Genomic DNA, 25,987 nt, shown 5'->3' on the forward strand with positions numbered 1-25,987 from the left:
TCTTGCTCCAGGATAATTAGGCCTGAGGTAAACAGAAAATCTAGTATTTTTAACATCTAAATTTGTAGAACATTGTGTTTTCCATGAACTAGATTTTATGGTGAAAATCCTGCTTGTTAACTCAAGCAGAGGCACTGCTCTATGCTGTGGTCTAGAAAATAATTGCTAGTGGAAGAGTTACTAACAAGGTGTCTTCAACATGTCAAGTTGCTAAGAATCTGGAAAGCAAAAGAGCGAGCGTGGGATCCAGGTTAAACATCGCAGGCCTCCACATTATATGGTCGTGGCAGGTCCTGCCGTGTGCGCAGGGTTCAGAGCTGGTTCTGTGGTTTCTTTTACTTTTGGGGCAAACTCTTTTCACTGAACACGGAAACCTGGGAGAAACCTTGTGAAGAATACTTGCCATAGAGACTGTTAACTCAGTGTTCAAACAGAATTCTGACCAAGAACTTTATTATTTGGCTTTACCACAGAATTTGTGCAAAAGTAATTAAAATGTGAAAAAGTAATTAAAATGCCTGTATCTTTTCTGGAGGCTTGAAAATAAAATACAAAATTAAGCTAAATAAAGAGGGTTGGGAAATCATTTAGTGTGATCATTCAAAATATCGTAAAATTACATCTGAATGAAATTTATGCTGACTTGAATTACAGTCCCACAATGTTTCAACATAAATGTTTTCTTTCTCCTCGCCTGCCACAGCCAGTCTTTTGCTGTGTTTTCACATATCACAACCCGTGACCTCGGCAGGAAGCCAAGCTCTTTTGCTTACACTGCATTGCTAAGGCTTTCCATTTTCTCTCTCCCACAAGACAGATAAATTATATCTGGAAATTGACAATTTATCAGCTTTGTAATTTCTGGTCTGATCACTAGTACTCGCTACAAATCTGTTACGGTTTTTGCTGTTTGCTGTGTTTAAGTATATAACATTCATGCATGTATAATAAATACATTTACTAATCTTAAAACATTTTTTGATAAAAGGAAATCTATCAGTCTGCTTTGTAACAAGCTACTATTTGTATGCCTTGACTTTGTATTATGCATTTTATTAGCATATAGAGGAAGTTGTGTTAAGATCTCTTTCAATTTAGGCTTTGTAAGTATTGCTTTGAAAATGTAGCAGAGCAAAATGTTTTATGTGCAGTAATCAACACCATTACGCTGTGCTGATGAAGAAAAATTGTAACGCTCCTATGTTTTCCTGCAGTCTGTGCGGTAGATCTCTGTTGCTTTTGCTGTCTCACTATTTTGTGTGAAAAAAGTAGAATGTGCAACATAGATTTGCACTACACAAGAGAATTTTCTGTTTTTTCAAATGACAGCAGAATCATTCTGCCCATCAAAGCAGAGCAGAATTTGCTGTGATAAGGGCGACATATACTTAAGCAAAGGATAGAGGAGAAAAAATACAGTAGAGTCAGATTTTCTTACAGATTTGGGTCTCAGGTATGTCTGACTATCAAAATGGAAGTTTTTTTCCACTGCTGGTGCCTTCCTCTTCTGTAGTTACTCTGGTGCCAAATAAGTTCTTGTTGTGATCTGTCTTTCATTCAGGGAACTTGTTGCATTTGGAAGAAATATACTGACTCTTAGACTTATCCCTGACAAGAGATCTTGTTAATAGAAAAAAATAAATTACAGTACCCTGAAGACTCACAGTTATTAAAAAATGTAGTGCTGATTAATAAGAAATACTTTAAAAGTCTCTCTCATATTTGGAGAAGTTTATTATCCTTGTCCTGAGTCTACTCCTCAACAGAAAGACTGGAAATAGAATAACAATAATCATTGCCTATATTCAGATTTTGGTATTGTGTAGAATGTTATGCATTTCACTTAGAGAGAAAAATGCCTGGGCAAACTTTTAAATGCAAGCTAGAATAAGGCAAGTAATTCATCACATGTTTAAGCTGTGTGTATGCGCAAGTGTCCTGCTAAGTAAGTCAAAGACCATTAATTAACAAAACCAAATATCCAGTGAAGAGGATGCCAGCATTATGCATATGAGAAACGAGGGCATACTGAACAAGTTACTGTACTTTTCTCATTAGGGCTTTGACTATATTGCTCTTACTCTCATGAAATATGACAAAATTTAAGAAAACTCCCTTTTTCTTCTAGCTAGCCTCCCTCCCCTCATTGTATTCCCTCACATTTTGCTCTTCTAAACTCCCTGGAATAGCGACAACAGTGTTTTAAATTGTGCTATGGTGAACATGTTCATGAACGCATAGATAATATCACAAGTCATTTTAGATATCATTGTAAAGGTATTTGGAATGTGTGCATGGTGTTTAAGCTTCTGTTGCGGAGCTGGAAACATTAGCATTTAGGACCAAAACCTATTTGTCTTTCTTACAAAAGTAGACTCAGTGGAAATGTTCCCATGACTTAGAGAAGCAGTTTTAGTTATAACCTTTATTCTCATACTCTCCGTATTTTTGTTACAATGTCTTGAACTTCTTCTGATGTCTATATGAAACAGCTTTGGCCGCTCTGTTCCAAGTCTGAGAGCCTGAAAGTGTGCAGCTGCCTAGCTTTCCTCGTTCCGACACAAGCTGCTGATGCATATGGCCTGGACCACCCATCTGCTTGGGACATAAGAAAAAAATGAAGTATAGAAGTGTCAGGACATTTGAAGAAAGTGTCTTAAGTCAAGCAGGATTTAGATAGAAAAAGCGTAGCAAAGAATAATAAAAGGAGTTGTTAAAGAAACTTAATTGACTCCTGAGTTATATAGAGCATCCAGCAACAAAACCAGTAGATGGTCTGACACAGACACAGAGAAGCTTAATACCAGCGGTGAATTATGCGCAGTCTAATAATGTATGAGAAAAAAATAGTCTAAAACATAAAAAATAGGTAAAATACTTTAAAAATGGGAAGAACCCCGATACGTTTCTGAAATGAAAGATAAAAAGGAAATATGAAGTGTAGAGAGAAATATCCTTTGGTTCTGCATTTTCTTCTGCAGTGACTGTCATGCATGGAATTCTCTCTCATAATAATCTAAGGCCCCATTCTCCCTTCTGGCTGAAATGCCTCCTCAAGTATTATCTGTGGCATCAAGTCAGCTAATCAGTCCCAGATATTTTGCATGCTGGGTGTAGTTACTCTTTAAAGTTGAGGATAATTCATAATCATTGGGAACTCTGGAGCAGTGGTTGTATGGATGTGTAAACAGTTAGCTCAACTTTCTTTCCTTATGTGTTTGTACTTAATGATCTTCAGATCCTGGCTGGTCCTGAAGGCCAGGCTGCAATACAAATATTTACTAATATTTTAATAATGCATTTCTGAATAGGGGAAAACCCCCACAAATTAGCATTTTGGCTTGCCACAGCTATCTAGAGTAATTTCTTTGCACTTCTAGTAGGATTCTGAATTTGCAGTGACGTGAATCCATAGCCTGGCTCCGCATTTTGGTCTGTTCAAAAATTAGACTAGCAGGACTGAGGAAGAGCCTTGTAAAGGTTAAGAAAAAAATATTAGATCTAATAGCTATAACCAGCAGCAGACTGAAAATGAATTACTTGCATTTGATTTCCAAAGGGTAGGATGTGACAAATCACACATATTCCCAAGGCAGGGAAAAGGAAACGTTAAAATATGTTACAGTGGGCTCCAAATTCAGATGTTAGCACTCCAGTTTGCTGGGGAGAATAGAGAAAAAGAGAATTTGACCTGGAGACTTAGAAACTTCATTCTGCATAAAAATAGGAAATACTAACACAGAGAGTCATTACAATCGATGCCAGATGTGCTAACACCTTGAGTCCCGATGCAAATCAGCAGGAATTAAAGATACTTAGCAATGCTGAAAATTGTGTTACAATGGAAGCCCTGCCGTCTGGACTTCGTGTCCAGAAACATCGGCAGCTGTGTTTCATAAGTTATGATCTGGTCTAACCGCATAGTGTGTTAGGTACAGAAATTAAATTTTATGCCGTGCATTATACATAAAGTCATGCAGGGTGATTTCTGCACTGCGACAGAAAAATATCTGCACAGTTCCTGTAAACAGATCTGACCCACCTTTACATTAGCTCCGGTATTGGAAACAGTATAGCAACATTTGCTTAAGGACTTACCAATTTTCCAGAAGGTTTTTGCTATCTGAAACCAAACTGTGTTCTGCCACGTATGTGTTGTCATTAGCGAAATGATACTGTATGGTGGGAGTTACATTCTTCTCTTCTAGTAAGTGTCTGGTCCATGAAACTGGTGCCTGACTGTGGCTAATCTGTGCAGAAATCTGAGCGTTTTAGAGGATAAGCTCCATCATTTAATATTAAATGGCTCAGAAATGGAAGGAGGGAGATAGATACTTCTTAAGAGCTGTCTTCCAATATTGGAGTCACTTTGAGGTCAATCTTTTGGGTTTGGGGTTTGAACAGGAAGTAACCTCTGCATATCTCTGGAACATAAAGATAGATTACAGATGCTGGCCTTTAAGGTTACAAAGAGATATGTGAACAGAAATCTCAGAAGTTGAAAATAGCATAGCACATGGTTATTGTTAGCGAGAGACAGTACATTCATTGCAGTCTGCAGTTGAAAGGCAGAGACTTGCAGCTTGTGAATATGAATAATAAGGAGTTGTTCTTCGGTATGCCATAGCCGCAGATGACTTTTGTCTCTGGTGAGTGAAGACCTCACTAACTGGTACAGCCAATACTCATTTTCTCATCTACAAAAAACATGGTGAAATAATAATAAATTATGTTCTGTAAATGTCTGTAGGCCTCAATAAAGTAAATGAAACAGAACAAAACTGTAAAAATTACTTTGGAAAAAAACAGCTGTTGGAGAGGAATAAGTTGTTTTTAAAGTTGCTTTCTAGATGGAAATGGTAATATAAATGCTATACAAGAGATGCAGCACAAAGTCTTGCCTTTCTCCTTGGCAACAGAAGATTGATCCAAGATATGTGGGGTGGTTTCTTTGTATTAAAGGGGGAATATGTTTTTGGAGACACAATAGAGCGGGGGATCCTAGTCTGTGTGCTGCACAGTATCTGTTTTGCTAGCATCTATTTCCAGGAGTTGCAATGGTAATATGATAGCTCTGACCGTATCTTTGAAAAATGTCTGGAAGCTTAGTGCAGAAGATAAAAGTCTCTAGAAATAGGTCAGTATCCTGGATGGCGATCCCTGATGTTATTTATCAGGCAATACTACTGAATAAATTAGGAAGTCTAATAAAACTAGTGGTAATTAACTCCTCTGTATATATGTTAGATACAAAAATACTAGTATAAATAATAATAGTTTAAAATTTCATATAGATTAGACTCCCTGTGTAGAGCTTGTTTGAAGATATTTAATTTTGGAAACATGAAAGTTTTGTAATTTTTCTATGTAATAGACAGTTCCTAATGACATTCCTTGTCTTCCACATCTTCGCTCTTTCCCTTTTCAAGTCTGAAATTATCAATGAAACACCTCAAAGGAGACCTTGATTTTAACTGCTAAAAAAATAGTTGTTCTAACTAAAAAATAGTTGTTCTGTGATTCAGCATCACTCTAGTCATATAAAATGATTATAAATTACCTTTGAAGTCATAGCAGCATTAGTTGTCATGTAGCAAAAAACCTTTATAATATTCTTTAGTATTTCATTACCAAGTACATTAAAGTCGTGCCACTTTTAAATAAAGAAAAATATAAGAACAAATTATGTCCATAAGGTCAAACCTATCACTGTCAGTCTCTGCTGGAAGGAATTCAAGTTCTGACATAAACCCATTTGGGGTTTAAGTACATAATTGTTTTTTTGTCTTGAATAGGAGTGCTCTGGTCAACAAAAATTTGAAATCTGTAGATTGTCACGAAGCTATTGAAAGTAACGGTCACCGCATAACTGCGTCTGCTGAGAAAAATGCAAATTTCTTAGTTTTCAGAAGTAGCCACGATTGGAAATCTCTTTCATTGTTCCATTTTTTGTTTTTATTCACCCTGTAAGGTTTCAGGAATTTGCAAAATTTGAACTCCAGCCGCACTCTTCCAGCATTATCATTACAGTGTCCACATCTGGATTCCAGACACTATTTACATGTGCTTATTTTTTCAAGATGATATTTCCTCTCTGTGCAGTGCTGCTCACTGCCTAATTGTAGATAATTTATTAAGCATATGGAATAAAGTGATAGCTTTGTTTTTCAGTAAAGTTTACTTTATTGGTATGAAACAAACATTCTGCTGTGACTATCAAAATGCATTTTACAAAATCAACATTTAATTCTCCTTCAGATTAGACAGTTTAGCATCAGAACATTGTCCTGTTTCCTGGTGTACAAGCACTAAAAATCACAGTCTTTGGATCCTTTTGCACTCCTAAAACAGGAATTTAAACAAAGTTTTCACCTCCCTGTTGTCTTGAATTTTGGGGTTGTTCATGCAGCTACGAGTATGACTGCACCATTTTGAATGTTGTCTTGTACCATAGCTGTAGCCATAAAGCCCTTACTGGTAAGCAAACCATAAAGGCAGCAAGTTTAAGATATTATTTAGTCATAGTAAATAGCATTTTGTTCTTCCAATAAAAAAAAATAGTGAAAAGTTGTTTCAAACCCAAATTTTGGAGGAGATTTGTAAATGTATTTTACTTTATGAGAGTCCTGGTCTGGGTCCTGTGGAAGTAGGAAAATCTAATTTTTTGCTTTCTCAATGGAATTATTCTTAACCTTTGTACATAATTCAAGCAAAAATTGGAGAATAAACTATATGCATTCTGCTGAAAATAATGTCTTAAAAGGTGCTGTAATTATTAGAAGCTTTAATATACAGGCATTGGATATTATTGACCATCTTAACATATTAAATGTAATTACATATAATTGCATGTATTGATTTTTAAGATTATTTTTTCTCGATTTTTTTAGGGCTTGAGAGCCCTTGGCCACCATGGGAAAATAAAGGAACTTTCCGTATCAGAATGCAAAAACATCAGTGACACTGGGATTCAGGTAAAACTTCATCTCTTTCCTTGGTGTTTCCTGGAAGCCTCTCTATTTCTTCAAATTATCCGTGTCTGAAACTGATCTTATTTTACTCTGTATGTCATCATTCATCCTTCATTACACCCTTCTACACTCTTACAAAAGATTCTCCTCTTTCATTCCTTTCCATTTTTTTTCATTCCTTCCATGAACGCCAGTACGGGACAGCAGCAGTGAGCACACCTGTGGGAGGTGTGCCCAGGTAGAGGAGCTCCTCCGCTTAGTGACAGAGAAAAAGGAGGAGGTGAGTAGGTTGAGAAGTATCAGGGAGTCCAAGAGAGAGACAGACGGCTGGAATTGCACGTTCCCTGGGACAGGCCTGACAGGCAGACAGGGCACACGATACAGAGGATTCCCTGTCCTCTCTCCATCTGGCTGAATGCAGTGAATAAGGGGTGGGAGGAATGGCGACAAGTTCCTGCCCGGCGCAGCAGACGCGTCTCCTCTATGACTACCCCACCATACCACGTGCCCGTCCGTAATAGGTTCGAGGCTCTGCAAGTGGAACTGAACAATAACAAGGATGATGGTTTATCTAGCTTGGAGGTGTTGCTGAGGTTCAGTTGACCTACAACCTGCGTCAAAAGCCCTTCCATGAATAAAAAAAGACAGGCTGTCATCATAGGAGACTCTCCTGAGGGGAACTGAAGGCCCAATATGCAGACTGCACCCACTTCTTAGGGAATTTTGCTGCCTCCCTGGGACCTGGGTTAAAGATGTGAAGAGAAAACTTCCTGCCCTCGTACGGCCCTTAAATTATTAGCCATTAATTGGTTTTTCAGGTAGGCAACAAGAGGACTGAGGGCAATCAAGAGAGACTTCGGGGCCTTGGGATGACTCGTTAAGGGATCAGGAGCACAAGTAGTGTTCTCCTCTATCCTTCCAGTTGCAGGGAATGATGAGGGAACAAACAGGCAGAGCTAGCAGATCAATACCTGGCTCTGAGCCTGGTGTCACCAGCAAAATTTTTGGTTTTTTGATCATGTGTTCGTTTACATGACATCAGGCCTGCTGGCAACAGATGGGGTTTACCTGTCTCGAAGGGGGAAGAGGATCTTCACGCAGGAGTTAGTAGGGCTCATTGAAAGAGCTTTAAACTAGATTTGAAGGGGAAAAGGGATAAAATCAGAACTGCTGAAGATAAGCCTGGGGGCAGCACACCAGTATTTGAGGGATGGTGTGCTAGCGAGGTCCTTTGGTCTGCTGTCTCACTGGAGGTAGGGGATGGAGATCCATGCGGCAGCAAAGACACGAGGGTTATTGATGTGTTGGAAACCAAGGGAGCGCCTGAGAATGGTCACACAGGAATTGGGGCTTCTCTCCCCAAAATTGTGGTGGGATCAATAGTCCAACTGAAGTGCATCTGCAACAATGCATGCAGCATGGGCAACAAACAGGAGGAGCTGGAAGCCGTTGTGCAGCTGGAAAACTGATATAGTTGCCATCACAGAAACATGGTGGGATGACTCGCACAACTGGAGTGCTGCAATGGATGGCTATAAACTCTTCAGAAGAGATAGGCAAGGAAAGAGGGGGGGGTCGGGTAGCGCTGTATGTTAGGGAGTGTTTTGACTGTGTAGAGCTTGATGATGGTGACGACAGGGTTGTGTGTCTGTGGGTAAGAATCAGGGGGAAGGCCAACAAGGCATATATCATGGTGGGAGTCTGTTACAGACCACCCAGCCAGGATGAAAAAGCAGATGGAATGTTCTATAAGCAGCTGGGAGAAGTCTCACAATCGCTGGCCCTTGTTCTCGCGGGGGACTTCAACTTACCAGATGTCTGCTGGAAATGCCATAGAGCAGAGAGGAAACCGTCCAGGAAGTTCCTGGAGTGTGTGGAAGATAACACAGCCGGTGAGTGAGCCAGCTAGGGAGGGTGCCCAGCTGGACCTGTTGTTTGCAAGCAGAGAAGGACTTGTGGGTGATGTGATGGTTGGAGGCCATCTTGGTCACAGACATCACAAAATGACAGAGTTTTCGATTCTTGGACCAGTAAGGAGGGGGTCAGCAGAACTGCCACCTGGGACTTCCAGATGGCAGGCCTTGACCTGTTTAGGAGCCTGGTTGACAGGGTGCCTTGGGAGGACGTTCTGAAGGGCAAAGGAGCCCAGGAAGGCTGGACATTCTTCAAGAAAGAAATCTTAAAGGTGCAGGAGCAGACCGTCCCCATGTGCCGAAAGATGAGCCGGCAGGGAAGAAAACTGGCCTGGCTGAACAGAGAGCTTTGGCTGGAACTCAGGGCAAAAGAGAGTTTACGACATTTGGAAGAAGGGTCAGGCCACTCAGAAGGACTATGAGAATGTCGTGAGGTTATGCAGGGAGAAAATCAGAAGGGTCAAAACCCAGCTAGAAATCAATCCGGCTACTGCGGTAAAAGACAATAAAAAACATCTCTGTAAATACACTTCCTGCAAAAGGAGGGCTAAGGAGAATCTCCATTCTTTACCTGATGTGAGGGGGAAACAGTGACAAAGGATGAGGAAAAGGCTGAGGTACTTCATGCCTTCTTTGCCTCAGCCTTTAATAGTCAGACCCATTGTTCTCCGGGTACTCAGGCCACTGAACAGGGCTGAGGAGAAGAATGAAGCCCCCATAATCCAAGGGGAAATGGTTAGTGACCTGTTACACCTCTTAGACACACACAGGTCTATGGGGCTGGATGGGATCCACCCAAGGGTACTGAGGGAACTGGCAGAAGTACTTACCAAGCCAAGTTGGGCAGGAGTGCCAATCTGCTCGAGGGTAGGAAGGCTCTGCAGAAGGATCTGGACAGACTGGATCGATGGACTGAGGCCGACCATATGAGGGTCAACAAGGCTCAGTGCTGGGTCCTGCACTTGGGTCAACCCCATGCAACGCTACAGGGGAAGTGTGGCTGGAGAGCTGGCCGATGGAGAAGGACCTGGGGGTTCTGGTTGACAGCCGGCTGAACATCAGCTAGCAGTGTGCCCAGGTGGCCAAAAAGGCCATCAGCATCCTGGCTTCTATCAGCAATAGTGTGGCCAGCAGGAGTAGGGAGGGGATCGTGCTCCTGTACTCAGCACTGGTGAGGCCACACCTGGAGTACTGTGTTCATTTTCGGGCCCCTCACTACAAGAAGGACATTGAGGTGCTGGAGTGTTGTGCAGAGAAGGGCAACGAGGCTGGTGAAGGGTCTGGAGAACAAGTCTTACGAAGAGCAGCTGAGGGAACTGGGACTGTTTAGACTGGAGAAGAGGAGGCTGAGGGGGACCTTATCACTCTTTACAACTACAAGGTGGGTATTGCTCTCTTCTCCCAAGTAACAAGTGATAGGACGAGATGAAATGGTCTCAAGTTGCACCATGGGAGGTTTAGATTGGATGCTAGGAAAAATTTCTTTACTGAAAGGGCTGTCAAGCATTGGAACAGGCTGCCCAGGGCAGTGGTGGAGTCACCATCCCCGGAGGTGTTTAAAAGATATGTAGACGTGATGCTTAAGAACATGGTTTACTGGTGGACTTGGCAATGTTAGGTTTGCAGCTGGACTTGATAATCATGGAGGTCTTTTCCAACCTTAATGATTCTGTGATTATATGATTATGTGATATTATGTGATTATATGATTCTAATCTTGAATTTTGCCCTGTGCTTGACTCTGAAATTCACTCCACAAGAGCTTTAATTTCTACTGAATTGTACTGTGCAAACTGCAATCTAAATTGCTGGCACTATTATTTCTTTCTTGCTCTACAAATCCTTCACTCTGTCTAGAACATACTTTTCCTGTCACTGGTGTGGGATTTCAGGACTTGCTTTCTGCTTCTTTAGTCAGTCATTTGATGAATGCCGTATTTAGATGACTTTTAGCATGCCTAGCTCAATGGAATAGTTGAATTTCTTTTAGTCTATTACACTTGGTTCCTCATAAGCTGCTGATACATTACTACACATCATTATCTCTTAGTGACACAAAAATATGTTTCAATATACCTCTAAAGGCATATTTCTTACCAGCAGAAATGGTATGATTGCTATGATTAAAAATAAAAAATTATATTTCAATAAGAAATGCATGTGCATGTTCTCCAGATTGAATAGATGTCTTAGCTGGTTTATGGGAAAAATAGCATGAATTGCACTATGTCATTGTTTCAATAAAACCTTTAAAAATGTCCTATGAAAACATCAAAAGCATAATTTATTCATATCTAATAATGAAACTAATCTGCTAGAAAATAGAGTGAATGTATTTTAAGCTAGATGTTTGAAATACTGTCTGCTTATTCTAAAGACTCTAAAGATATCATCATGCTCACAGCAAGACATCTATGGAATCTCACTAAACTTCATTTTTTCCATTGTTTTTCTTTTAAAAATTGTTACTATATACAGTGGTTTTGAAATTTAAGTATTGGGTCCGGGCAGTATAAAGCTGGTTATTGTTCTTAAAAGAAAAAGATTAGGTTAAAACATGTGTTGTTTAGTGTTCCGATCTCAAACTTGGCCTATGAACTTAGAAATTCCCCAGGGTCAATAATCTCTACAACGTAATCAGACAGGAAATTAATTAACTTGTAGAGAGACAGCTTACAAATTGAAGTTGCCACAAAGGCAGTTATTTACATTGATGGTAAGATGGGAAGTTACACAGTGAGAAAATATTTTCTCTTTTGAATAATCAGCAATTATCGTAGAAGTATGAATATTAATACAGTATTTGAATTTCATTTTACAATGCTTACAATTTTTTTAATATTTCTGATTTACTGACTCTTGCTTTCTTTTTAATGAATGTCAACAATGAGACTTGCTATCCAAATATTTATTAGACTTACACTATCATCACAGAGTAACTACATGCTAAATTCTGAGTTAGTAGTACTCATTGTCTTGTTTTGGTAAAATCAGTTTTTGATGTTACTGTAATTCTTTTTATGGGTAAAGCATCGCACTGGAAACTGGAAAAGATTCAGAGAGGGTAGTAGGCATGATCAGAGGTATGATACAATCTCCATAAAAGGAACAGATAAGTAAGCAAGGAACCTGTGGTCTGGAAAGGAGATGGCTGAGGCAATACCACGGAGATCTCTTCAATCTCAAGTGACGTGAAAAGAGTGGACAGGGGTTAACTTTTTGCTGTTTACTTCCATACATAATCTAGTGGGCATGAAAAGAACCTAGTTTGAAAATTCAGAATGAAGAAAAGTAGACTACTGTTTCCAAAATGTGTAGTTAAGCTGTGAAAATCCTTATCACAGGTTGCTTGAAGTTTGTCTAAATCCTTATGGAGATTTGACAAATTCAGTATAATTGCCTAGATTTACTGCTTTGTGTTTCAGAGCAATATAAGAAATAAATACTAGCTGGTAACCTTACAGTAGAAAAAAGAACCATCCATCTTGTTAGGAAGGAGAGAGGATTTGCATCCAAATAAGAACAATTTTTTCTGTAACTGGGAATTGTTCCTAACCATGTATAACAGACATGCTTAAATCATGGTTTTTAATGATATCAATTTCATGCTCATAAACACTTGCAGATTGTAAGGCTGCAGGTACAGGCAATGCCATCACGTAATCCCAGTCTTCAGCTTCTACAGTTTTTCCATTATAAAGCTCCAACATCCATCATTTTATAGCCATATATTGTAAGAGTGAGTCAGTTGTTGCTGCACCACAAGGGATGCATCTGGATTGAATCTTGTTACCCAACATACACGTCAGGCCATTAGAATTTTCTTTTTTAGGGATAATTCTGACTCGCCTTTCATGAATTTTCTGTGTGAAGGTCCATGTTTTTAACCAAACAATGACCAACTATGTACATCTTGTGTATATGTTGGAGAGTCGTGTAGTGCTAGTGCTGCTGCTTTCGGAGGAGAATATTGACTTCTGCATTGTGCTGTGCTCACGGCTCAGAAGTTATTTCAGTTGTCTCACTGCATAGAGTAAATTCAAAAAAAGACTGGGAAAAAAAAAGAAGTGTTTATGCTTTCCCTGTCTGCCAAACGAATTTGAACTTTTTGATGAAGAAAGCATCAGCAGGGAATACATGTAGGAGTTACAGAAGCCATGTTGTCATGCATCTAGGGAGGGCAGGAGAAAAAAGAGGTAAAGGGGTAACTCAAACTGGAATGGCAAGTCCGTTTTTGTAAGCTGACTCTAAGGATATTATGGACAATTTGTAGAGAGTAACCCCATTCCATGCTACACATCTTGGTTATCCTTTGATTAGATGAAGAATATTTAAATTATTTGAAAAGAAAATGTATATTAAGATGGCTTTACTAACACCATTAAGGTAAATTGCTGAAAGTTATAAAATACCAAAAATCAAGTTGAATGCACAGCGTTAATTTATTTACTTGTTCCCACACATTATAACAGTATGTAAATGCTTATGTGATCATGTATTTTATAAATAGGATCTTTGCTCATTCATAACTCATGATGCTCACTTAACGAGCAGCAATTTAGTATTTTATATTTTCATCAATGCTTATGTGTGTCCTCAGGTCTTCTTTACACAGAATTAAAATTGTGCAAATAAGTTAGAAAACGATGTTATTTCCTTCATATGGTATTCAATTCTTTGTAGTGTCTAAATGGTTTGCAAACATTATTTATGTTTACAACCTCTTCTGTTATTTTCTTAATAGGCGTAGAACCAGGGATACAGAGATGACAAGAGCAAGCAAAGCTCCATTTCCTTTGATTGCAAATATAATTTTAGTGCTATTTGCAATATAAAGTAGGGGTAGACTTAAAGTTATGAGCAAATTCAGAACACAACTTTGAAGAGTATTTTAAATATGTATGCAGACAAACTATGCCAGTAAAAACAAGATAATCGTATCTCACAGGCACTGAAATCTTGGCTTCAGCTTGTGCTACGTACCCCAGCTGAGAATGTGGTGATGAAGTCATCACATCTGAGGCCTAATTCCGAAGGGAGTGCTGTTTCTCTTACATATAGATAAAAAACATCCCGTTATTGGGTTTAGAATGTTTCTGTATTGCAGGTAACAGCCTGTAAAGCTAGGACTGAAATAGGAAAGGTAGAGAAGTCAATTTTTATAAATTCTGATTTGTCCACTCAAACCAGTCCTAAATTAAGTCATTCACATCCTGCTATTTGTAAAACAAAACAAGCCCGAGAAGCACTGCCTTGCTACAGCTATACGGACAGATAGAAGATAGAGTAAGGATACAGGCAAAAAGTTCTAAAATTCCAGTCTATGAAACAAATTTCAGACTTAATAAGTTTCTTTGCATCTGTTTAGGTAAGACTTATGAAAATCACATACAATCACATACTTTTTGGTCGTCAAAGAGCTAACATCTACCAGTGATCAAACATTTGTTAGCACCCGAGTTCCTGTTTTACGTAAGGAAAAAACAGCTATGTGTCCAAGGCTATATTCTGATTACTATGGATTTTTTTTCAGAATGATAAATATGTAATATTTGTGCATGGTAAATACGTGCATTTGTGTGTCTCTGTGTGCATGCACATGTGTTATTTATCCATGTAGCCCTTACTCTGTTTACCTCAGCACTAATTACTGAAAGTTGTGAAAAGCTTCGTGCTATCAGTGTTTTTTATTCAGTCTACTACATACGTATTTCCTTCTTTCCCCTGTAGAGGTAGAATTTCCATTCCAGTAAATGGCAAACTACACTGGCCTTAGGCCAAGATTAGCAGGCCTAGAAGATCAGCTCAGTAACAAATTAAAGGCATCTCATCATGGTTCTAGGCCAGACATCACAGAATAGGAGAGATTCTCACTAAAGCTAAAGCTTTCCTTGAGCCACAAAATGTTCTGCGATGCTCACATCATGGCACCATTAGGTGAAGAAATAAGATTTTAGGTTGTTTGGTTCTTGAGTTAATATCTCTGCAGGCTCTTCAAGAGGTTTCCACAAACGCAAATTGTGGTCTACCTTCTCCTTCTCTTTGTAGGCCTAGAAGTGATATTTGCAAGTTTGAAAAACATGGAGGCCAAAAGGTAAACAAAGTTGCAGAGTGCGAAGGAGAAAAGTATGTTTTGTGTATCTATGTGGCCTTTCACAGGATTTTCATTGCAAACAATAAATGTGCAGAGTATGCCAAAGTTATAACAATCCACGTTTCATGAGGAGAAAAGTTTTACGTGGGATTCTCTGATGCTATTTAAAATACACACTTGAATGTGCATTTTGCCAAAAATTTTCATTCATATGACCACCTGTCAGAGGTGCAAGTATCGAGTGTAGGATGAAAAATACATGAACGCATTGAGTTGGTCAAATTGTCTATTTGGTCTTTTCAGTTGGCCTTGTAGGAGAGAACATGGAAAAGGTATTCATGTAAAAATTAAAAAACTCGTGTACAAGCTGGAATGTCTTAATGGTAGTAGTAGTAGTAATAATAATAATAGTAGTAGTAGTTATAGTAATAATACCTTACACCTATTTATCACTTGCCATCTGCAAGTCATCAAAATATTTTGTAAACAGCTCTTGCAATTTCATAATATCTGAAGTTATCTCCACTCCATTTTATAAGCTGGGAAAGGTCACTGAAACATTTGGTCTGTTATTGTAAAAAATTATCTGTTTTACAGGGCATATGAAAAAGCTAATACCTGAGTTAAAAAGATGCTGGAACTGGAGTCAGTAGGACCTTCAGGTGCTTGTTTGCTCTAAAAATGAGGGTAGAAATTGTAGTCAACAGGTATCACAGCAGTAGTTACATGGCACTTTGGCCACAGTTAACTGGCCCGAGCTCCACAGAGCAAATCCGAACCCAGAACTCCTGAGTGATAGTTCTGAAATCCTCACCCATTCCTTTCCAAGAAAATAATGTACTCTATACAGATACACTTGTTTGTTCATTTTTCGAAAAAAAAGGGAAACATACAGAAAATGGGCATTTGCAGAGAAAAGAAGAATAAATGTATTTGCAGCTGGTCCTTTAGGCACAAACCTTTAGGTTCTGGGTTGTGCTCAATTTAAAGAACCGAGATTCAACATATTTTAATATATACAGTGGAACTTACATGAAAGTCTAATGAACACATAGTATAATATATAAGCAATGCAAAATAGCCTCTTAATGCATCTCTTCTTTTTGTGACTTTCACAGACAATGGCTCAATGACTTCACTGCTAATAAACGGTACCTAGAAAACCGAAGTGCCTGAAGTGGATCAAAGGATTGATGTGAACTTGTCGTAAACTGAGAAAAATAGAGTAGGCATGTCACCTAAGAACGATTGGTTTGTTTGTTGCTCTTTCAGGAGTTCTGCAAGGGCACAAAACACCTGGAATACTTCCACGCCTCTTGCTGCCCTCAGCTGACGGACGAAGCTGTGAAAGCAGTGGCATTTCACTGCCACAGACTAACATCTGCCAGCATAGCGGGTTGCCCAAAGGTGTGTATGAGGAATGGGGCAATAGTTCTGGGATTGTTGCTGCAAAGAAGTACGTAGTATTTCATTCAGAAATTCGACCTGCTGGCATCAGTGTCCTGTCACAATTCTGCAACGTACTCAACCAATGTCAAAATCAGAGCTTAAATTCAGCTGACTTTCCATGAGTTTTAAGTTCTGAGACTTGGCTCTTGACAATGTTTGGCATTTTAGTGGTTGCAGTTACAACATAAAGGTGTCTGTGCTGGATCAGGTAAAAGTCTGTGTCTCTAGGTGTTGATGTCTCGGGAAAGGTGAAGAGAGAAGGGCTTTTAGTGATACTTCCTGCAAATACTCTCTCAGTTTCTGGTGTTTTGGGTGCTTCCAAAGGGTGGTGTCTTTGTTTTCATAACTCTTGGTATTTTCGTTCATGGAAAAAGTTGTTGTAGTGTTGCTTCCATCACTATCAAGTGGAAATATACTAAGTTTATTCATGCTTTTGGAAAAGATCATCTAGAACTATCCTTGAAAATCTCATCATACTCATGGGACCAGTTTCCCCCTTTTTTCCTACTGAAGTGCCCATGTCCTGTTTCCTTCTGCAATAAGTCTGCAGCCATTGCTTGTCCCTGCCTTCCTGCTCTCCAAAGCTCATCTCCGTAACCCTTGACTATCCTGTCAGCCCTCCACACAGTCCTTATATACTCTTATTCACCACAGCGGCTGAACGCCTTAGCCTCCTGGCCAAGCAGTTTGAGCTGACCCAGCTGATTAGTTAGCCAGCCCTAAATTAAATGTATTTTGATCGATTCATTAGCCTTCCAGAAGTTCATAAGTTTCTCAGCCTCTAGGCCAATACCCACAGGCTGTCTCTCAGATCTGGCAGGCCAAGGAAGTTGCTCTGTGTCTTACAATAGCCATTAGTTTATCTCTTACAGATCCCTACTGTACAGCATTAATTATTATATACATTGGTGTCAATCTCCTGATCCTTTGCTTTTAGATATTAAGCTATTTTTCCATAATAACAGTGATAATAGAAGTTGTACATCGAGATCTTCCCAAAGTAGTTGAAGTCAGGTAGTTTTGCAAGCAATCTTTCCTGCCATGCTTTCCACCACTCCTTATAGACTAACACAGAAAAAAGAAACAAAAACAACTCAAAAACCCCTGTAAAATGGGAGGCTGGAAACTGGGAGAGTTTCTGACTATCAGGGCAGTGAGTCGCAAAACAGCATCCTGGGAAGGGAGACAGGGGCAAAGTATTACGGAATGTTAGGATGGCTCTTGATAAGGGAATGAACTGGGTCATGTTTTGTAGTTCCTTCAAACGGGAACAAGAAGTAGACTCAGTGACTTAGTAATCCCCTTCTAACGCTTTGTTCCTAGATGGTATCTCTTATTTAAATGGTTATAAAGCCAATCTGTTAACTGCTAATACCCTACTATTTTCAGAAAAGAACATCAAGACTCTTTCAAATAAACATACATAAGTTTACAAGACTTTTTTTGACTTGAATCCAGCTTGCAACTCCATAAAATGAGATGGGTACACCTGTGGATGTTAAAACTAATGGGTCTTTCAAATCCTTTGGCAATCTCTTGTGTAAATGGAGGCGATCCAGCTGCTAAGGAAATATTTTCCACTCAGACACAGTTTAAAAATGGTCAAGAGATTAAAGTAAGAACGAACCTGTTACAAAGGATATATGTTAATATGTCTGACAGTCATGTCCTGCAACATCAGCAGGACATATATATATATGTTTTATATATATTTTTATGTATATATATATTTTTATATATTAAAAAAATCATAGCAAGAGAACATGGGAAAAATCCATATACAAATACATGTCCATTAAGAATGTTTTGGCATGTGCTATCAGGTTACTCTAAAATTAGAAGAGCTTATCCCTTTAATCATATCTACTGGGGCAAATAAATTGTCTTTCAACAAACCCCACTGGCTTCAGTGACAGTGCAGTAAGCCTCACCGTCACGTGTCTGTATACCTAGGACAGGTACAAGTCATTTTCCAAATGCTGATACTTCAGTATTCAGCAGGGCAGTTCTGAGTCTTACTCAAGGAAATGAGCCTGATTAAAGATTATTTCATAGGAAAAAAATGAAGTTGCTGTGGGGAACATACCCTACACATGAAAAAATACAGCAAAAACTGAAAATAAATCTCTAGTTAAATGAATGAATCGACTATTTAGATAGCAAAGTTCTGAAAACACAGTTTGATGGACAATTAATTCTATAATTCAGTCCTCTGAAGGGAATAGGATCGAGTGTACGATGAATGCAAATTTCTCTTAAATGCATCTGATACTGATTACTGAGCTCAATCAGCAACTTCAGTTTGTTTCAATGGGAATATTAATATATTTATTAATATTTAAATCTACTTATTAATCTATTGCAGATCTAATATTGAGTATATAGCTAAATCTGGAATAAGCAAAGCACAGAATTACCTCTATATTCCAGAAGGACTGTACCATGAGATAGTGATCTCGTTTTCTGTTCCACAACCCAAGGTCCCACCTCCATCTTGCCTACTTGTTCCTTTTAGAGGCTCATGAGATTGGCTGTTTAATGCAAGCTGTTTAATGTCTCTCTTTCCACCATCTCACTCCACTGATTTTAATCAAGTGTCTTTTAAAGGTCTTTATCATGTCATCTCTTGATTTTTGGTCCTGACTGAACAAGGTAATTAAAGTATGTACGTAATTTATTCTTGACTCTTTCCACTGAGGTCAGTGGAGCAATTAAGTAGCTTGCATGACTGCTTATGTACTTTACAGACTCTGTCTCGTGTTTCTCAGATGCGACTTCCAGCATTAATGGCAATGAATATCGATTTAGGAAAATGGAATTATGAGGTGGAACTAAGCAGCTCTACTTCAGAGCTAAAGAAAAACAACTATACACTAAAAAGGTCTTGGTGTGTGTCCTGGGTTCAGCTGGGATAGAGTTAATTTTCAGAATAAGCTGGTTGGGCTGACCCAAACAGCCAGTCAAATGGGATATTCTGTACCATGTGCTGCCAGGCTCAGTATTTAAGTGGGGAGCTGGCTGAAGGAGGGGCTTTTGCTACTCAGGAGCAGCTGAGCATCAGGTCGTGAGAACACTGCAAGCTGCCTATGCTTTTTATCAGTATTACTGATTGTAGATTTCTTCTCCCTTTGCCATTCTGTCAAACTGTTCTCATCCTAACCTGTTGGCGTGGGTTACGGATCCATTGTAACGATGTCACCCCAATATGAATATTGATCGTTCAACCTTTATTAGTCAAGCAAAACAAGGTTTATATAGCAAAGCAATTACAGCATCTGATTGGTTAGACCCCTAACCATATATAGGCAAAACTACTGCAACTCGTTGTGATTAGAGCAGAGCTGCATCTCGATGCGGAAGCAGTGCTGTGGCAGGAAACGACAGCGTGGCAGGAAGTGACAGTGCGGCAGGAAACGGTGACGTGACGGTCCCCCTGCTCCAGTGTCCCGAGCTCATCGCTCTACCTTCCCAACAGGGTTCCGTGTTCGCTGCTCTCAAGGTTCACCTCCTGATCGGAACCTGGGTTGCTCAACAGCACCAAACTATGTTCCCTCTCGTCCAGCCAGGACTCCACACTAACCAATGAGTTTTGCATTTTTTCCTTCTGATTCTTCTCCCATCCCACCGGGGAGGGGGAAGGAGTGAGAGAGTAACTGCGTGGTTCTTTGTTGCAAATTGAGGCAAAACCACAACAGTGTGAGACACATTTGTAACAGAGAACTGAGATACAAACCTGACATAACTGAACTATAAGTGCCGCCTAATAGTTTAGCAAGGACGATGTAATAGCATTAGATAAGGCTGAAGGCTTATATATGCTACATGCAAAATTGTGAGCTTGGGAAAGTGAAACCATTCTGATTAGGTGAAAAAAACAATCCCACAATACTTTAGACAGTACTGGAATCACAGTTGACTAATACCTAATATGCTTCTGATATTTAAGTGACAGTTCCTTAGAGCCTCTTGCAGAGATTCAAAATTCTGCTGTGCCAGATATTCTACTTCCATGAAGTATTCTAAAACATAGTTTTCACATAAATCAGACACAAAGATTATGCTCTGTAGGGTTTTTTTCAACTGTTCAATAATCTAACTTCTGCATGTCTTGTTGCTTCATTTACAGATGACTGATACCTGTATCCAGTACTTGGCTGCAGCCTGCCATTATCTCCACTTCTTGGATGTCTCAGGTTGCATTCATCTTACTGACAAAGCACTGAAATACCTTTGGAAAGGTTGTAAGCAACTCCAGATTCTCAAGATGCTGTACTGTAGAAATATTACCAAGTAAGAGGATATTTCCTAATCTTACTTCAGAGGTGGTTGTAAACCCAAAACCATGAGGGTTTTTTTTCTTCATTGGCATCATGGTGGCATGCTGGGTATCTGGCTTCAGCCATCTTGCTCTTCTTGCTAGAGAGTGTCCACATTCCTGTCCTAGGGTTCCTGTGGCCTCATGTGGGTACCTACATATTCTAGTGTCAGCCAAAAGTGAAGGGAAATAGAGACCTCCATCTATCTTTATGGTAGACAATGTCCTCTTAGGGAAGTTTCTGCTGACACAGGATATCACCTCAAGGGCACAAGGGAACAAGAGGGAGAAAACCAGACTGGGCCTAATGCTCTCAGCCATTGCCCTGTGTACTTGAGCTCAGCCCGTTTCCCAGTGACTGAACGTCAGTATATGGCAGAAACAGATGTGGGCCTGTGCACAAAATGCAGCGAATCATAAGCATAGTTTCATGAAGTACCAGTGGAAGGTACTTGTTATGTATCTACAACTGGAAAAAATGGGTCATCTACCACAATGTAATCCAACTTTCCTACTGGTGTAAATGGACCGAGTCTCCTGATGCCTCACGATATTTAAAAGCCAGTCAGTTCTGGTCAGATTTAGAATACAGAGTCATAGAATATCTTATGTTGGAAAAGACCTATAAGAATCGTCACATCCAAATCCCTGCTCCTTACAGGACTACCTAAAACTGAACCATGTGACTAAGAGCTCCTTGAACCCTGACAGGCTTGGTACCATGACCACTTCCCTGGGGAGCCTGTTCCAGTGACCAGTGCAGAGTGGGACAATCCCCTCCCTTGACCTGATGCACCCCAGGGCACGACTGGCCCTTTGAGCTGCCAGGGCATGCTGCTGACTCCTACTCAACTTGCCATCAACCCAAACCCCCAGATCTCTTTCTGTGGGGCTGCTCTTCAGTCTCTCGTCCCTCAGTTTGTACGTATAAACCAGGATTACCCCTTCCCAGGTCGACAATCTGGCACTCGCTCTTGTTAAATTTCATGCAGCTGGTGATTGCCCAGCTCTCTAGCCTATCCAGATCTTTCTGTATGGCCTGTCTACCCTCGAGAGAGTCCACAGCTCCTCCTCGTTTAGTATCATCAGCAAACTTACTTAATGTACATGTGGCTTCTGTGTCCAGATCATTTATAAAAACATTAAACACTGGTCCTAAAATGGAGCTCTGGGGAACCCCACTGGTGGCTGGCCGTCAGCCTGATGTATATTTACTATAACTCTTTAAGCCTGACCTGTCAGGCAATTGCTCCCCCAACGTATTATGGACTTGTGTGGCTGTATGCTGGACAGTTTATCCAGAAGGATACTGTGAGAGACTGTACCAAAACTTTGCTAAAATCCAAACCTACCACATCTGCTGGCTTCCCTTGGTCAACGAGATGGTTGACCTTGTCATTAAAGGAAATTAAATTGGTTAAGAAGGACTTTTGCACTTGTGAACCTGTGCTGGTTATGACCAGTGACTGTGTTGTCTCTCAGGTGTTTTTCATTAACTCCGAGAATAACCTTCTCCATAATTTTACCAGGCACTGAAGTGAGACTGACAGGCCTGTAATTATCAGGGTCTTCCTTCTTACCCTTCTTGAAAATTGGGAGAGCTGAGTTTAGAGCTGAGTTTTCAGCTGTGAGTCTCAAAGATTCAGCCTTAATGCTCATCACCCTTCCATGGAGGTTAAGACCATCACAGACCAGGCGCCACACGCCTAGAACTGCACAATGGCCAGACATGCCAAAGGGACTGAAACTGGAAAAGAACTGAAGTTTCAGCATGGCAAATATATCTGAGTATATAATGAAACTTTATGAGAGTAAGAAATACATAATACTGTATTATATGGAAAGTATCCATACTAGGAGAGCTCTCACCCCACTCTAACAGAACCATTGTAGATAGCACACTCCATGCTAAAGCATGCCTGAGTTTAATAGTCACTTTAGAGACCACAAGACCAATGCAGATGCTTAATAACTTAAAAGATATTTCCAGCGTGCTTCATGCTTTCCAATCCCTCCTTGGTTTATTTCCCTCTGTCTCACCATAACCAATTCTGCTGTCATTACTTTTATTTTCTTTACTTCTCTCTGACTTAGTTTTCTTAATGTCATCTCAGAACTTCCTTCTTAAAACCTCTACTTGTTAGATACAGAAAGTGTTTTGAAGGATTGATATGCAAGAGTAGCAATTGAAAAATTATTGTAGATTAACAACACTGTTCATTCTGAAGAAAGATACTTCAAATACATTTAATTTTCTCATAACTTTCTGATTTACAGTCTTTCTCATATTAAGCCTCAAGGGATTTTCTTTTACCCTTGGAGTACTGTTGTTGACTTGCTCTTTCTGTGACTTCTTATCTCTGTGTAAGGCAGTAATCAGTGCGTTGTCCCTTTCAGGCTCTGGTTGCTTATACATCTTCCCGTAGAAGTGAGATGTAGTAGGAACAGAAATTTGTGCGAGTTCCAATTTCTGTTGGGTGAGCCATGATCGAAGAGCTGACCTGACTTCTCAGAAAACCATTTGCATTACTGTAGCCTTTCCAGGATGACCCAGGATTATGCCTCTGCCTCAGAGTCCCATATGCTGTGGGTTCTCCAAACGTCTTGATTAAACTCTTCTGACTCAGCCAAGGAATTTCCCAACCAGTTATTTTTACTGCAAAGAAAGCCCTGGAGAGTTACAGATCTTTACAAAACAAAATGCAACCATGAGACACACATCTCCACCCAGTGTTATCTTTGCCCTTTTGGGGATTTTTTTTTTAGAAGTAGGCAAACTTTGTGAATTTTACTTTCTTGAGCCTGGTTTTCTGACACACGACAGTGGATGGTTGTGTTCTTTGCCAGCCTCAGTCTCTAACCCTCTGCACCATATCTTCAACGACAGGAAACTCCTACCCCATGCCATTTGAGTCTGGGACAAAAACTATCGGGTGGATCGATCATGCAGAATAATTCAGCACTGAAGATTTTTTTGCTTGTTCCTCCCAACAGATCTAAAGAACCTCCCTAGACCTAGGCAGGCTGCAAAATAGACTGACCATGTCCAGATCAGAGTGGGTTTTCAATGCAGACTCTAAAATTGTCATTATCTGGAACAATATTCAGAAAATAAAGGAGTTCACAGCTAGATTCGGTGATATTCCATATCACATATGCGTCACACTTTCAAAAAAATCTTTTTTATTGTAGTTCAAGGCCAATATTGTGAAGATGATAAAAAGCATTTGTTTTCTGCCAATAACAACATCAAAAGCACAGTAAAATCTGGCAGTGATGCTACACTGTTAGTCATCTTGCAGCAGATTTTCAGTAATGACATCAAAAGCAACGACAGTACTGTCACTTGTATGTCACATTATACTTTTATAGAACTATGCATTTCATTCACAATTTTTAGTATTGAAAAATAAGCAACAAGTCAGAAGAATGAACAACAGGGCCTCATTCTCTGTTTACAGACTAACTCTTAAAACCTTATTTGGGTTCTTCGATTCTCATAGAACAGAGAGGAAGAGGCTGGTTTCAGGTGTAAGTGACATTCTGCAGGTGTGAGATTTCATTCCCTGTTTAAGGAGATGGAAGAGGACCTCTATGTAAAAATCAGATTAATCTGGTGAACTAAACATGCTAGTGTCTTGAGTTCTAAATAAGCAATAGCAGAAATATGGTTTTAGTTTAAAGTTGCCTACAAAATCTATAAATCAAGTATACTTCATTTTGCCAAAGGAATTCCCCATTATTTATTATTTAAAAATAACCAGTCCTAGCAGACATCTCTTACTGGACTGAGCCTTGCAAATATTGAGGCATATTTCTTGTATTGTGTCACATTCTTTTTCAAAGTTTTATTTTTACTGTTTCATTAGATTAAAATAGAAGACATATGGAGCTGCAAAATTCTTCAAGTTTCAGTCCAATGCAGCTTCGTAGGAAACAATTACAAGCATATGAATTGTCCATTCTTTCCAGTATCAGGTAGCATTCGAGATTATGTTTGCCAACATGCTAGCCTGGTTCCAGATTTATTAAATGTTAGAACAAAAAAAAAAAAAAAAAGTCTATGGCCTGATATCTTGCTGCATATTTCTGTATCTAGAGGCTAATGACCTTTCAATTAATCCCATTTCTAAATGCCATAAAGAATCATGGATAACCTACTTGTGAGAGTAAATGATACTGGTACAACTGATTTCTTCTACTAGAGGAAAAGTAAGCTAACTCACTGCTTTCTGAAATGTGCCTTCCATAGGAAAAGGTTGTATTGGATGTGATTCACTTGGGACTAATTCTACTAGAAATAACACACTGGTGTCTGTAGGGAAACACTTCTCTTCCCTGTAAAACATTCTCCTTAAACGTCTAAACACAAATACTATCTAAAGCCAGCTGCAGCGCAGAGGCAGGTGTGGCTCTCTATTAACAGTTTTGGGTGCAAAATGAGAGAGGAAATCTGCTGTTGCCTTGAGCAGCCCTTGCCAGCCTCCTGCTCTCACCGAACTGCATCTCGTCTGTCACATTTTGGTTCCACCAAAAGCTGTTCTTTGAGAGCAAAATTAAATGCTTCCTTCCTTCTTGTCTGCACTAATATGAAACCAGTTACGTTTCTTTTAAACTCATAACTACTCTGTTAACAAGTGACTCATCAACAAATACTACTACCATTTTTGCGTTTAAACGGAAATTACATTGGGTCTTAACAGCTACAGTACACTTCACATCTGAAGAACATTCTGATTTTTGCTTTTGGGGAGTTTTATTGTTTCTGTTCTGTTTGCTGATGGTGGCTGTTGGTTAGCAAGGAGATTGCAAGAACTCTTGTTTTCTTGAAAAAGCAGAATTTCTTATTATCCAAATATTCACGTCTTAAGGCAGGAAGGATCTGGGAGTCCAACACATGTGTAATCGGAAATTAAGATGAAGATAGCCAACACATGATTTGGTAAAGGACTAAGAATGATTAGTCTTACATTTTCTCTTGAAACAGCAACAGAAATGTCGTAGTACTGCCTTCAGCCTGACTGTAAACCGCTCCACAGAAGTGACGTGCAGGCTCCTGGAGTGCCATATTTCAGCCCTCGTGTGCACTTGAACTGGATGCTTTAGAATGATACAACTACTGCAGCTGACATAGACCTCAGAATGCCCCAGATTTTATGTAGTCTTATCACTTTTTGTGACCCAGAGATGCTTGCAGGATGGTTTCTGCTCTTCCCATTAGCTTGCCTTCCTCCACTTGCCTCTT

The 25,987-nt window shown here is 39.6% G+C and overlaps 1 protein-coding gene across 1 annotated transcript in view; it reads left to right on the forward strand.

Moving 5' to 3' along the window:
• The window catches only part of FBXL13 (F-box and leucine rich repeat protein 13), a 103,489-nt gene that overhangs the window by 73,310 nt on the left and 4,192 nt on the right, over positions 1-25,987 (forward strand). The window contains exons 18-20 of the mRNA XM_075428369.1: positions 6,891-6,974; positions 16,251-16,385; positions 20,554-20,717. Coding sequence (XP_075284484.1) covers positions 6,891-6,974; positions 16,251-16,385; positions 20,554-20,717 — 383 coding nt within the window. The remainder of the gene's footprint in view (positions 1-6,890; positions 6,975-16,250; positions 16,386-20,553; positions 20,718-25,987) is intronic.

The sequence above is a fragment of the Opisthocomus hoazin genome, chromosome 8 (genome assembly GCF_030867145.1).
Source record: "Opisthocomus hoazin isolate bOpiHoa1 chromosome 8, bOpiHoa1.hap1, whole genome shotgun sequence".
Classification (NCBI taxonomy): domain Eukaryota; kingdom Metazoa; phylum Chordata; class Aves; order Opisthocomiformes; family Opisthocomidae; genus Opisthocomus; species Opisthocomus hoazin.